Source organism: Odontomachus brunneus, unplaced genomic scaffold (assembly GCF_010583005.1).
Source record: "Odontomachus brunneus isolate Ranch 3 - 2012 unplaced genomic scaffold, Obru_v1 Obru_scaffold_097, whole genome shotgun sequence".
NCBI lineage: Eukaryota > Metazoa > Arthropoda > Insecta > Hymenoptera > Formicidae > Odontomachus > Odontomachus brunneus.
Window position 1 is genome coordinate 271,760 of NW_022639547.1, and position 13,673 is coordinate 285,432.

The window sequence follows — 13,673 nt, forward strand, 5'->3', positions numbered from 1 at the left end:
ACACAGCACAGTAGCGCTCGAAAGAGCGGCCAGCGGGGACGCCGCGAGTTGGCGCGTCGATCGCCAGCTGGCGCCACCGTATGCTTCACGACCCCTTCTCGCAATGTTACGCAGCGCGCCCGCTACTACAACCAGAGATATAGTAACAGACCGAAATCGGAAGAGATTTGTATAGTACAGAGAATAGTTCATTAAGAGGAGAATGAGAGCAAAAGAACATCAACAAACAAAAGTTTGGAATAGTGCAAGCAATGTGTCGTATGACTATTTTATTCCACGGGGGAGGCTGGAGACACGCGGCGATAAAGTCGCTAAACTTCTTCAAAAAAAAATAAAAATCATATTTTTTTCTACATATATTTCTCCAAAAACATATTTTCTTATACTCAACATTAATGTGTAGAATAATAAAAAATTGTATCTTATTCTCATCAATTCTTCGTATCTTTCCTCATTGTAGAAATTCTATATATATATGTGCATGTATGTATATGTATATGTATATATGTAGAAACTAAGCATATTCTCAAAACTTTATCAGCCAAGATCAGAGGTAGAAAGAGACGAAAGCCTAGTGCCGTATCTGTTCCTTTCTCTGAATCGTGCGATCGAGTGCGTTGAGAAAGACAGAGATGCGGTTTTCGCTTTCCCTCTTTTTGCGAGGTCTTATACCCAATCTATTTGTTGTGTTTACAATAATAACAAAGTACTTATATCTTCGTTTCGATATTTCGAGTGCTGATACTATCGAGCGTCAAACCTGCTGTAATCAACATGTTATTCTCAATGCGCACATATCTTGTCAAAGCGCAATTTTTCTCTTTCTCTCTTTGATACTTGGTTCTATTTTAGTAGTACGAGACACGAATAGTACGAGTTGTATGTCTATAATGAACTTGTTACTCTCTATTTCGACGATTATATTTCGACAACGTTGTTTTCAATTCTTGTTATTGATTTCTCTCGCGTATAGAAACGTAAAAAATTGTATTGCTCATACAAAAATGACCGAGAATTCATTTACTTTTTTTTCTAAATAATTAAAAATCTACAATGTATCTTCAAAGACTAGGATCTTATATAATTTGTTTCAACTCTCACACACACACACACACGCGCGTGAGCGCACACATGCAGCACACACAGAGAAAATTTCGTAATAAAATTTATCTTTATTATTATGTGAATGAACGCTTTACATATGGCTGATGTTTAACGTACGGTGCAATACCGTAGATACAGTAAAAATTATACGAAATCGTACAGATAACGAAGAACTGACAAACGTTAAAACAAAAGAAAAATGACCGGAGCGAAAATAAAAAAAATTCAGCACGTTCTCTCGCATACGCTAATAAACTTTCGGGCGTCAAACTGCCTCTATTATTATCTCGCGTTATTTTACAACAGTCGAGGCCGGACCTTCGAATCTGCAAAACAAAACTTAACAGTCTATAATCTGGCTTTACCGAAACGAAAGCCTCGTTTACATTCCCGAAAGAACTCCAGTTTGTAAAACACAATGCTCGTTGACGTGGAAATTTCTACACTCAATTAGAAACGCTATATACAGTTGTATCGATCAGTCAAACTTTCAAATGTCCAAACTCTTATCAGATCTCTCTATACCGTTACAACAGTGACTCTAACAGGTGAAAAGCGCAAAGTATCTCGGGACTCATAAATGTGCGAAGAGATCGATGTATCTAATCGGCAGCAGATCGAGAAGACTGGAAACTTGATCGTTCACCTTTGCACCATACATATTTGGCCGAGTGGTCACTCAAAAACTAACGCAGCAAGTCGCGAAGGTAAATATCGCTCCGTTCGATTATTTTGTTGTTTCATCGCTCTGACGAATTTCGTCGATAAGGAAATCTTTACTGCTTAATCCAAAAATATATGTGCTCTCGAAACTCACCATACGCTAAGATATAGAACGTGTGCAACACATTTAAAATATACCGCAACTCATATACGAGAATAAGTCATGAACTGAACGTTACGCACATGTCGTACCATACGTCGTGAAACAAGTTATCGCTCATGAGTGTGATTGTGTGATTATAATAATAATAATAATAATAAAAGAGAATGTCACGCTCTTTTGGTGCGACACTTAAGAAAAGTAAGACGAGACGATTCAAGGCGATGGCGACTCAATACAAAGCATCGATAGTTTCGTCGTCGGTGTGTCGTAAGTAATCGAGATGATTGATCGAAGACACTTCTGCGTGCCTCCAGATACCTCCAGCGGTTTTCACAATGTTCGTCAATTGCAAACTGTACCAAAGACTGCGTCTCTCAGAGCGAGCCATGCTATAACGCATCGCTCGCGAAACACTACAAATTTACTACGCGTCTCCTAAAATGGACTCTCTCTTACTCTTCGCTTCCTCCTTCCTTCCAATCCCTCCCTTCCTCTCTCACACATTCTCTTTCACTCTCTGTTTTTCCTGTTTGCCAATTGTATGATGTTCATCTATCTTTTCATTCATTTCTTTTTTTCATCTCTTTACCTATATTAAATTATATCAATATCTGTTTTATTTATATATCTATATATCTATATATATATATATATATATATTTATATGTATCTATATATATATATCACGCCAGCCTCGCTATCGATTCAGTAATGTAGGTACACTTTGTCAACGATCACTCGACCGCTCGCTCTCCATTCGTCCCGTTCACCCATGAATCTCGAGATGTACGTCAATTGTAATTTTGTAATAAATGTTACTGTAAATTATGCTGGCTTCTGCGAACCCTTCTTGCCAATCAGCGATTTATGGATATGTGGAATGACACCTGTAATCAAACAACAACGTGTAAAACGAGAGGAAAAACCATAACAATCGAATGAGAAAAAATAAAAAAAAAACAATATGAGGCGCTCAAATTACCGGCCATTTCCAAAGTTACAGTAAATTGATGAGAAGCATTATAACAAGAAACATACCTCCTCCTGCAATAGTTGCCTTAATGAGACTATCTAATTCCTCGTCACCACGGATGGCAAGTTGCAAATGTCTAGGTGTAATACGTTTGACTTTCAGATCCTTTGACGCATTTCCCGCTAACTCCAAGACCTGTGCAAAAAGAAAAATTGTAATACAGTTTTAAATCTTGCACAATAGTGGAGGAAACGCATATTTGGAACATAAACAATATCCATCAAAATTTTTATGCAGCGTTGTTTTTGTCGTAAGGTGAATTATACTATCATTTCAAAAATATAAAAATTAAGGTTGCTATTGTTGCGAGGCAATTGATCGATCAAAATAGCAACATGTAAATTATGAAAATTATTGTCACTGATGTCAATTGAAGCATTTTTATATGGTCATCTCAATTTGTGATATAAAGAAAGAGTCAACGTATATATCTTGTTCAAAAGTAACGGCGGGAAAACCGACCATGTTGTTTTAACGACGACTTCACTGCGCATGACGCAACGAGTTATAACGACGAATGTTCTCTTCTATCACGTCTGCACTTAGACCTTTTCTTTTTCTCTATCATTCCTCGGGTCTTCTCTTTCTGAATTTATGGCAGCGCAAGCGCCATTACATGTTAATATCTAATTATTTGATACATTTACACGGCAAATAATATACAACGATTTTATGACAATTAATTATTAATTGCAACGATAATGGACAATTTAATGACTAAATACTATAATATCCATGTTTGCAAGCATCCTGATAATTACTAGCTGAAACAATATTCCCATCCCTTTGACATGTTTTCCCTAGTCAATTTTTCGTTTCCACTTTTACAATTATTACCATCAATTACTTAATACTCTGCACATTTGTTATTCGTAATATTCTGCTGCTCTTAAAACATTCCTCCTACAGACTAGTGTTTCTCTCAATCATCTTCATCTTCCCATCGAGAGCTTTATATTGTTGTCTTAACTTAACTCCATAAAACCGTTTCCTTTTTCTTGCCCTGCTTCTCTAATATATCATCATGTCACGATTTGTATCCGATATTCACAATCGATCGTTATGGTGGGGACATTAGCTTGAACTCGATAAATAGAATCTCAGTCTCCATCTCTGTTCCAGTGTCAGTTACAATTTCTCTTCTCTTCCCACTCCTTCCTTCTTCCTTGCCGTCTCGCGCTTTTTCTATCCACCGTTCCTTCGTGCCTCTCTCTTCTCTCCCTCTCTCTTGCTCGCTCACTCACTCACTCACGCACTCACTCACTCACTCACTCACTCATTCGCACATGTGTGCTCACCTCGGCCGTAAGGTATTCCAAAATGGCCGCGCTGTATACCGCCGCAGTAGCGCCCACTCGGCCATGACTGGTGGTTCTGTTTTTCAAATGCCTGTGAATTCTGCCCACGGGGAACTGCAACGATAAGCCACAATTAGTCGCGCTTCCTCACCCTGGGCGCGAAAGATCGCGAAGCCGAAGTACGAAATGCGAATCGGCGCGCGCTCCGACGGTACATTTCTCGCGAAATAGCGAAACGGTTAAACTGACGTTGAAGAAATGTATGTGATGTATACATGATATATGTATAGGGGAAAACGTCCAGTATAGCCGGCACTCATTACAGCACTCTTGCTCGGATTTTATCATCAAACATTAAAATTTATGAGGATTTATTAATTATTTAGCAATTATTAATTGCTATTTATTTATTCGTTACCTTTTAAAGCTTGTTACCTTTTAGGGCTTGTTTACAACACGCGGAGCAAGCTTGGCGCAAGTTGGACTAAAAAATAAAATAAATTTATTTCGCTTAGACTTATACTTCAGCTGCTTTACGCCACAAATTTTTCTATCTAGATAAATACTTCCAGTGTGAAAAAGCTAAAGTTTAGACGTATATATAAAGTGAAATACATTAATTTTTACTTCTGCTCTTCATACGCTAAGCTTACTCCATATATCGTAGACGAGCCTTCACTCTTTTTCTATTATTGACAATGGAGCGCAATGAGAAGCTACCAATGAGAATGCAATCGTACATTCTGTACCGTGCATGTAAAACGGATGATACGCAGGAAAATGCAAGTAGTAAAGGTTCGTTTACAATATGCACAGAGTGAGCTTGGCGTAACTTGGAGTGAGAAATAAAAATAACTTCTTTCGCTCTCTTACCCTCCCATCCCTCCATATTATAGCTTCCATACACCGGAAGTATTTCTCTTATTTAAGAGAAACTTGCTTGTTCCAATTTGCGACAAGTTTACTCCGCGTGTTGTAATGTCAACCTTAAAGCTTGAGCAGTAAGCAAATTGACCAATCACGGTCAATGATTCTTCTCACAGTTGAAGAATAATCGATTGCGATTGGTCAATTTTCTTACTGCTTACACTTTTCTGTATGCCATCCGCTTAAGCCAAGAAACTTTTGCATCACCATACTTGGCGCGTCTCTCGTTGTTCGCGCTGCAATATTACAGAGTATCGGTCATGAATCTTTTCCCTTGGCATGAACTCGTGAAAAGTGAAAAGTGAAAAGTTTCGCTGATGAATTCAACGAAACTTTTCACTTTCCACTAATTCCTACGAGGAAAAAAATATCCAAAGCAGAAAATCACGATAACGTCAAAATGACTATAGCTGCGTGTCCCATGATACATATATACGCAAATTTTCTACAGTATACGTAACACGACTATAGATAAATGCGTACATATGTGTATTACGGGACGCAGTTTACAAAAACTCACTTTTTGCGATTATACCATTTCATTACGATAACGTAAACATGATTTTCCTTTATTCCTGGAATTTGTCGAGACAGAGCGTGGCAAAAGGTCTGTTCTTTATAAATTGCGAAAAACAAAAATTAATTTGTAAGATAATAAAGTTTATTCGCAGAAATAGAATTTACTTCGCAGAAATAAACTTTACATCTTACGAACAAACTTTCAAGTACTTTTTCTCGATATGGCTGCACCTTCTGATTGAACTATCGTGCAATCAATCTTTCTACTTCCCTTCTCCCTTCCAGCGAATATCAATATGAATCTATTTCACTTCAACGGCGCTGACCGCCGCAGTGTGACGTCAGGGAACTTTGATCCCGAAGCCATTTCTAAAACTTCAGGTCTCATTTCAATATGTTAATTAACTGTAACTCATTGTTCGCACTGTGTTGACATATTGAAACAGAGAATTCTCCTCGTACGTCGGCTACACGAGACAATTCGAATTTGGCAGTCGACGTATTAAGGTGCAAACAACACAGCTAGTGCAGCTGTAAAGAACAGACGATAAAATGCGAAAATGCGAGATTGGCGAATATATGCTGCAAACGTTCGTACACTCAAACATGCTCACCGAGGCGGTATTCCATCCACGCCAAGTACACACTCGTCGAGTTCGGTAGCGGTAATATGCAAAAAGGAACAGCTCGTGGTAGCAAACATGTGGTCGGAAACGTGTGTAACGCACGCGCGCGCACATACGGGAGAAAGCATATGGTTTTCTCATCGAGGGGAGAGCGTAAGACAATGCGAACACTGGCCTGGTAAATAAAGTTAAATGCTATTCCGTAAATTAGCAGAATGAACGATAAACGCGCGAGCGAACGAGAGAGAGAGAGAGAGAAAGCTGCCCCTAATATTAGCGGAAACATTTGAACGGAATGTCACCAGGTAACATTCTACGCGGGATGCTTCACGTGTGCGAATAATATTCGTAGAATGGGCACAGTGGTGAAAACAATAACAAAAAAGCAGGTAGTATTTCTCTAAAGCTGCTCGCACGAGTTAGAACACGCGTTCAGTCGCCTCGTTTTTCTCGCGTGTAAATAAAGACCAAAAAAAAGAGAAAAGAAAAAAGTTTGCACACGCGTACCACTGTTTTCGCGTTTTATCTGTATCATGAATTCGCACCGACGTGCAGAACGACATCGACAGCAAGGAACGGTTGCCGTGAGCGTCGGGACGCAGAATTTGTGACGCAATGCGCGCGTTCGCATGACTATAACGAGCATAACTCTACCGTTCGGAGAGTGTTTCGCAGTAAAGAGTAAAAAAGAAACTGCGAAAAGCTTCGCACGTACACGCGCAACAAAGACAAATCAAGAAAACAAGAGAAAAAATTTCGTAAATAACATTTGATCTGTGCGTAGTATTTGCAGCGCCCCGCTCTCTCTTTCTCTCTCTTTTCCCCCTCCCTCTGGTTGATGTATTCACAGTTACTACGTTCAGGGGCTACAAGAATGATAAGGCAGACGCTGGTTCCTGGACGAAAAAAACATGATTTATTTCTCTGAAAGCTGGGAACGTTGAAAAATTACACTCAACGGCCAGCGATACTTCATTATTACTCCCGGGAGCCTCGAAATCCGCTCTCGAAAGAATGCCTTAAATAGTTTGCCCGAAAATCGATTTGCCACTTCCCGCGAAGAGAGTGTGAGAGTATTCCCAATGTGGTGCGGGGGAGTAACAAACGTTAATTGACAATAAATCATTACTAATCGAGTCGATAATGTCGGCGGCAACAACAGTTCAAGTCGGCTGATTTGGCGCGTCGACTTCCTCTCCGGGAAAGAGTTCACGGTTTCCTCTCTATGTAAGCGTGAGCATGAAAAAAACAAGAAAAGCGCGAAGAAATTCTTCATTACCTGCGCGCGTCGGCGTATCTGTTTCTATGTTATTTACAAACAGCCGCTCGCGCGATACAGACACGAGGAAGTCGACGTCCTCCTCCTCCTTCTCCGGAGAAGTTTTCTTTTTCCCCGGGCTTTTTTTCGTTCGCGCGTTCAGCCCCCGACCGGTGGCTCCTCGACGCGCGCGTCTAGTGACTTCTGCCGGAACTTCCGCCGCCGCCGCTGACGGCGGAGACGGCAGGGCCGATGTTTTCAGGACGGCGCGCGCCTACTACCCGTTCGCGCAACGTTCGCCCGTCGATCGCGGCTCTCGTCGGCTCGGCACAGCTCTCGGCCGGGGCGGGTATCGAACGATAACAGATGACATGAATCTCGCCATGTATATGCGCGAGATGTTTCACGAGCGAGTGTCTGTCTGTCTGTCTGTCGGCCTGTGTCGAGATCGTGCGTCGTCTTCCACGGGACATCCGGATCTTTCTCTCGTCACGACACGCCGCGTCAACGCGAACATTCCGTCTGCTGATTCCGGCATTCCGGATTCTTCCCGATATTCTTCTCCCGGGAGCGGGAAAGTGCCGGGAACACGCGTTCGCGCGCGAATATCCCAAACAACGACCCGTCCTCACGCTGCGCGAATATCGAGCGGTACGATTTGGACTGCTCGTTCGCTCTCTCTCTCTCTCTCATACACGCACTCTCTCCTCTCCTCTTTCCCACTCACCCTGCCTGTCCATCTCTATCCCTCCCCTGCCTTCCCCTCTCTCTTTCTCTCGCTCGCTCCGCCATCGTCTCTCCAGCTTTTGGCACAAAGTTTCATCATCCACAACGCACGTCCCGGGACACGCTCGAGAATCTCGCGAACGGAGAGGCTCGCGCCCTGAAGGCGCCTCCTCGTGACCGGGAGATTCAGCAGTTTCGGAGAAAACTCCGACTGCACGAGGCAACGCGATATTCTCAAGTGGCCGACTCTCATTTGTCGACTCGCCCGCCTACCCTGCTGCTCGCCGTCCGTTCGTTCGTTCGTTTGTTTGTCGCGCGCGGTCGATATTGTTACACAATGATTTTGTCGTCGCAGTTGATGCGCAACGAGAGGCGATCGCGCGTTCGTCACGTTCAGATATGCCGTCGCATTTTCACTGGGGATTATTGTTACCGGCGTAAATCGTTGAGGTCACGCCGGTGAAACCGCGAAACACCAGTCGACACTACACGACCGGCCACTACGGGGATCGAAATAAGCACGAACTGCGTCGTTTCGACTTATCACCACTGCACCACGCGTTTACGACACGACAACCGAGGCTTTTGTTTCGCACGTCCATATATTTGCCGGATGATATTGCGTTGCATTACGTTACATTGTGCAAAGTATCACGCACTCGTAACCGTCACGAATCTCGCTACGTTTGATCTTCAAATGAGCTTATATTCTGACGGGCTGTTTCTCTCTCTCTCTCTCTCTCTCATACTTACACACACTCTTCCTCTTTCTCACTCCCTCTCTCTTGATCAGTCAGGCATCTTTGTTCCCTTGGAGCCACGATCGTTTCACAAGTATAGAATCACGACGTTCGCTGGGACGAAAAGCATTGCATACCAATCGATACTCTAAGACAATTAATTCACCGTACACTCGCGTGTATTCATACGCACACGTTTGAGGTTAATTAATCTACTTAATGCCGCTATATGGGATATCTCTGGATATCCCATCTCGCAGACGCGCTAATCTTCTCGAGAGCATATGTGTGTGTGTGTGTGTGTATGCGCGTGTGTGTACGACGCGCGCACAATGTCAAACAGATCTTATTTTCTAGTGGTGCATTTTCTAAAATACGTCACTGACGACTCTCTCTTTATCCATCTATTTCTCTCTCACACACACAGGTGTCTACTCGGGCTCCCTGTTCGCGAACAGGCCGCGTTTGGCGCTGAATTAGCTAAATGTGACTGTGCGCGACCTTTCGCGGCTAAATAAAATCCGACCGTATGTTTATAACGTCAAGTGCGAAACGCGGAACACACGTTTCAGTTAATAATCGACAGCGTCTCGATCGCGGCCGAGTGTGTCACACGAGAATTTTAATCGCGATAACGGAAATTCACGACACCCGACGTCGATAACGCGTTAAAGAACAGGCCCCGATTGTCGGTGTTCCTGCGCGAAGAGCGCGAACACGACGCACACTGATGTCAGTTGAATCACAGACGTAGCTTCTTCTAAAAGCAGCACTTTCGACGAGAGTCTGTACGCGCTTTCGACCGGTGCTTCGTAAAATCGTCCGAAAGACATACACATACACATGAGCGTTCATTAAGCTTTATCCCAGTCGGCTCAAACGGTAACCCGTGATCGACACGATTTGCTCTTTCCTCGATTTTCCGTCATACATGATGTCAAAAGTGCGACACTTTTCGACGAGAACAGTCATCGAGTCGTTTCACGAAAAGCAAAAAAGAGTATTCGCAATAAATACCATCATTGCTGACCACACACAAGCACGCGCACATATATACACACACACACAACAAGCGCGCATCACATATAACACGCACGCACCACACATACGCACTCAGCAGGCAAGTAGGCAGATACACGTTCGAAACGTTGCGCATTACGTAACTGCGATTTTGCTCAATGATATTTTGTAGTGCGAACCGCCGGAATATTTCTTTCGCGAAAACTGCATTCCATGTCATGTAGCAGGCATTTCTTCGCACGAAGGCGGACTGTGGCTCGCTCCGGAACGATTTTCTGCCGAACGCGCGAAGCGGTGCGACGATGCTTTCTTTTGATGTCGCACGTCTAAGAAGGAGAGGCGAACGACGAGCTGGACATTCCCCGATTACATCGCACCGGTGATCGGCGATCCATTCGAATTCGCGAATTGCGCGCCTCCCGCCGGTTCGATCGGCTGCGTGCTGAATCATAGGATTCTGTGCACATCAAGATAAAGAGAGAGAGAGAGAGAGAGAAGGAAAGAAACAAAGAGAGAGAGAAAGAGTTCCAGCGACGCAAACCGAATTGGCGCGATCGAGTTGCAACTCGAGCGGCAAAAATTAATTCTCGATTTACGACGTGTTATCGAACTCGCCGTGAGCTGGAATATTCGCACCGGGAGGACGATCCCCCGGGACGAGCAGTTCAACTGCACGGCGACGAAGCCGCTCCGTCGGAGCTCGCACGTTTGAAAACCGTTGTATACCGCATGTGATCGTTTCTCTTTCTTTCTCTCTTTCTCCCTCTCTGTCACTCATTCAGTCGCTCGCTTGCTCGCTCGTTCGTTTACTCACTCACTCACTCACTCACTCACTCACTCACTCGCTCACTTGCTCGCTCCAAGTGTCCAGCCGCGTCCGAATTCAAAAAATAAATCGCCTCGCACGAGCGTTTCTCGAAAGTTCGGCATGGAAGCGAGAAAAAAGCGACACCGTCGCGCGGCGTGTTATCTCTGGGCGAGCCAGGGCCACCGAGAAGCGGCTTCCCCAGTCGCCGCGACGGTAACTCGGCGAGTCATCGGCCGGGATACTTTTCGCGCCAACGACAACTTAACCTGCCTCGACGAGACCGCGAAAACCGGGCATCCGCACACGACGCACCGTACGAAACGCGCAACACCATCGATTCCGCACGCACACGGTCGTTTCCGTCGCGAGAGCGAAAGCTGGATAAAGAGAGAGAGAGGGCCAAGCCCCGTTCCCTCGGCGTCGACTCGACGCGCGACTCACCTGCAAGCCGGCCCTAGCCGAGCGCGAGACTGCCTTCGCCTTCGCCTTGCCGGCGTCCTTGCCCGCCTTTCCGCCAGCCTGTTCCGACACGAAAATCACAATTAATCCGCACGATCCGCTGACGAAAACCCGGCCAGCGTGTAGCCGAGGATCCGCGGCGCACGAGGCTGCCCGCAGCGCCGGCCGATGGCCGTCGGCCGCGTCGAAAACTCGCAGATACTCACCATTGTGCTACGTGGGACCTCGTAGTTCGCTCGACACGCAGTGTTACGGACAACCGCGGATGACGCCGTCTAAGCGACGAGCCCGCCAAATGCGCTTGGCGCTGCGAGCGCGCTCGCGGTCGCGCCACGTGACCGCGCCGCGGCCAATGGGAGCGGAGCGGTGAGCGCGAGTGGCGCCGCCACGCGGCCCGCACCGAGCGGACTCGTCGTCCGCCGTTTTACCGCGAGCGCACGACCCGACGTCTCGCCGGAACTGACGCTCTCTCGTAGCCTGTGCGCGTCTCGCGCATGCGCCACCGATTCTCAGCGAGCGAACGTTCGTCGTCGTCGTTGTCGTCGTCGTCGTCGTCGCTACTGCCGCTACTGCTGCCGCTGCCGTCGACGGCGTCGTTGTCGTGCTCTCTCGTCGAGACTGGGCTCTGTGCGACAGTACCGTGCTCGCGTGAACAAAAATCATGTAAACAGAGACGAGAATATGGAACGTTTCTAAGGGCCATTTTTACCGAGTTCTGGGTATCATTCGTGAATCTCTTCACGTGAACTCAATCTTATTAATCATGTAATTTTATTCCCTAGTATGAAATCATGAAAAGTAATTTTTCAGAGTACTTGGAAGCAATCATGTATCGTTCCCTACAATAAACTCGTGAAAAATGAACATTTCCATATATCTTCAAGGTCAGATTTTTCACTTTTTACGAAATCACGCTAGGAGAAAAGATTCATGATTAATCCCCCCGGTTGAACTAACTGTTTTAGTAACCCTGCAGGATTCCAACTGAAGCTGCTGTTGGAGAAAAAATAGGAGGAATTATGTGAACTAAATGTGAACTAGTAATACTACAATAAGCATAAAAGTATACGTCCTGATCAAATTTTCCATCATATTAGGATATTAATATAGCTTTACATTTAGTTGCGGCGTCATCACACACACACAATCTACATTTTTATAACTCTTTACTTTCCATTTTTTTTCTCCAACAGCAGTTGGAATCCTGCAAAGTTACTAAAATGGTCAGTTAACCGGAATTTGGTAAAAGTGACCCCAAGTGGCCACTTATAATACATAGAATAAGCTTGACGTAAAAAAAGTAAGAATAGGAGTAAAAAATAAAAATTATTTATTTATTTCTTTTATGTCTATACTTCAACTCCCTCACGCCGAAAGTCTTTCTGTCAAATAAATACTTTCGGCACAAGGATGCTAGAGTTTAAATGTATATGTAAATAAAGTAATTTTGTTTTATATTTCTTATTCTTACTTTGTACGCTGAGCTTGCTCCACATATTGTAGACGAGCCTTTACGCGCGCGGCTCTTTTGCCCGTCGGCGTCTTGCATTCACTGCAAGAAATTGGGATACTGAGGGATATTGAGACGCGTTCTAGTCCAATGAAAAGCTGCATCGTTGGCTTCGACGTTTGGAAAATGAAGGCCTTTGAGTCCCAGTTGTTTATCTTGGAAACTTTGCGTTTTCTTAACTCGCGGAGGGAAGAAGTATCGAATCAATATTAAGGATATTTCTAAGGGAGAAGCAGTTTTCCGCGAAGAAAATTAGATTATATGCTATCGCTGATGCAATTAGAAAATTGACAAAAAAAAGTTATTTGTTTTTAGGATGAGCGAAATGTAACTCCATAACTGTAACAAAATCGAAAAGCGTTCTGCTATACGACGTAGATAAGAAATTAATTCAAGTATCTCTGGTTTTAGAGATGTGTGTCGTATCTTCAAGGACTGTAACCGGTAAACATCAACTATCAGTAAGACAACGTCAATATTGTCATTTCCCGCTCAACAATGTAAATGCAGTATAACATGTTAAGTAACGATTATATATTATATAATCGAGCGAGAAATTTTAATCTTGATGTGATGATGTTACTGTTGGTTCCTGAATAAGGATCTTAATCCTGGACTACCTGGATAAGGATCTTAATCCTGGACTTCTTAGATAAGGATCTTAATCCTGGACTTTCTGAGTAAGGATCTTAATCCTGGAAACATGGATAAAATTCAACTAGATCAATTTTTTAAAAATGTGTTTCGCTTCTCTAATATAACTTTTCTCAACTTCATTAAATCGCGAAAACATGAATTCATATTCCTCAACGTTTTCGA

At 43.9% G+C, this 13,673-nt stretch overlaps 1 protein-coding gene across 3 annotated transcripts; it reads right to left on the bottom strand.

Moving 5' to 3' along the window:
* Positions 1–1,152: 1,152 nt before the first annotated feature.
* On the bottom strand, positions 1,153–11,784 carry LOC116848591 (histone H2A.V). Of its 3 annotated transcripts, none has more exons than XM_032824848.1 (5): positions 11,551–11,784; positions 11,327–11,404; positions 4,262–4,375; positions 2,969–3,098; positions 1,153–2,817 (listed from the first exon to the last, which is right to left on the bottom strand). In XM_032824848.1, the coding sequence occupies exons 1-5, from the start codon at positions 11,551–11,553 to the stop codon at positions 2,756–2,758; spliced, it is 387 nt and encodes a 128-aa protein (XP_032680739.1). In that variant the 5' UTR covers positions 11,554–11,784; the 3' UTR covers positions 1,153–2,755. The 3 variants fall into 3 exon arrangements, with proteins under 3 accessions (XP_032680739.1, XP_032680737.1, XP_032680738.1); XM_032824846.1 differs by lacking the exons at positions 11,327–11,404; positions 11,551–11,784 and adding exons at positions 6,322–6,508; positions 8,319–9,026; XM_032824847.1 differs by lacking the exons at positions 11,327–11,404; positions 11,551–11,784 and adding exons at positions 6,322–6,508; positions 8,751–9,001.
* Between the last annotated feature and the right edge of the window lie 1,889 nt (positions 11,785–13,673).

Excerpts from the sequence above, each read along its gene's own strand:
- LOC116848591 (XM_032824846.1), bottom strand. The coding sequence starts at position 8,383 with ATGGCGGAGCGAGCGAGAGAAAGAGAGAGGGGAAGGCAGGGGAGGGAT. Across the intron at positions 3,099-4,261 it reads TGGAATACCTTACGGCCGAG|GTCTTGGAGTTAGCGGGAAA; the intron begins GTGAGCACACAT and ends CTTTTTGCACAG. Across the intron at positions 2,818-2,968 it reads GGCAACTATTGCAGGAGGAG|GTGTCATTCCACATATCCAT; the intron begins GTATGTTTCTTG and ends GTTTGATTACAG.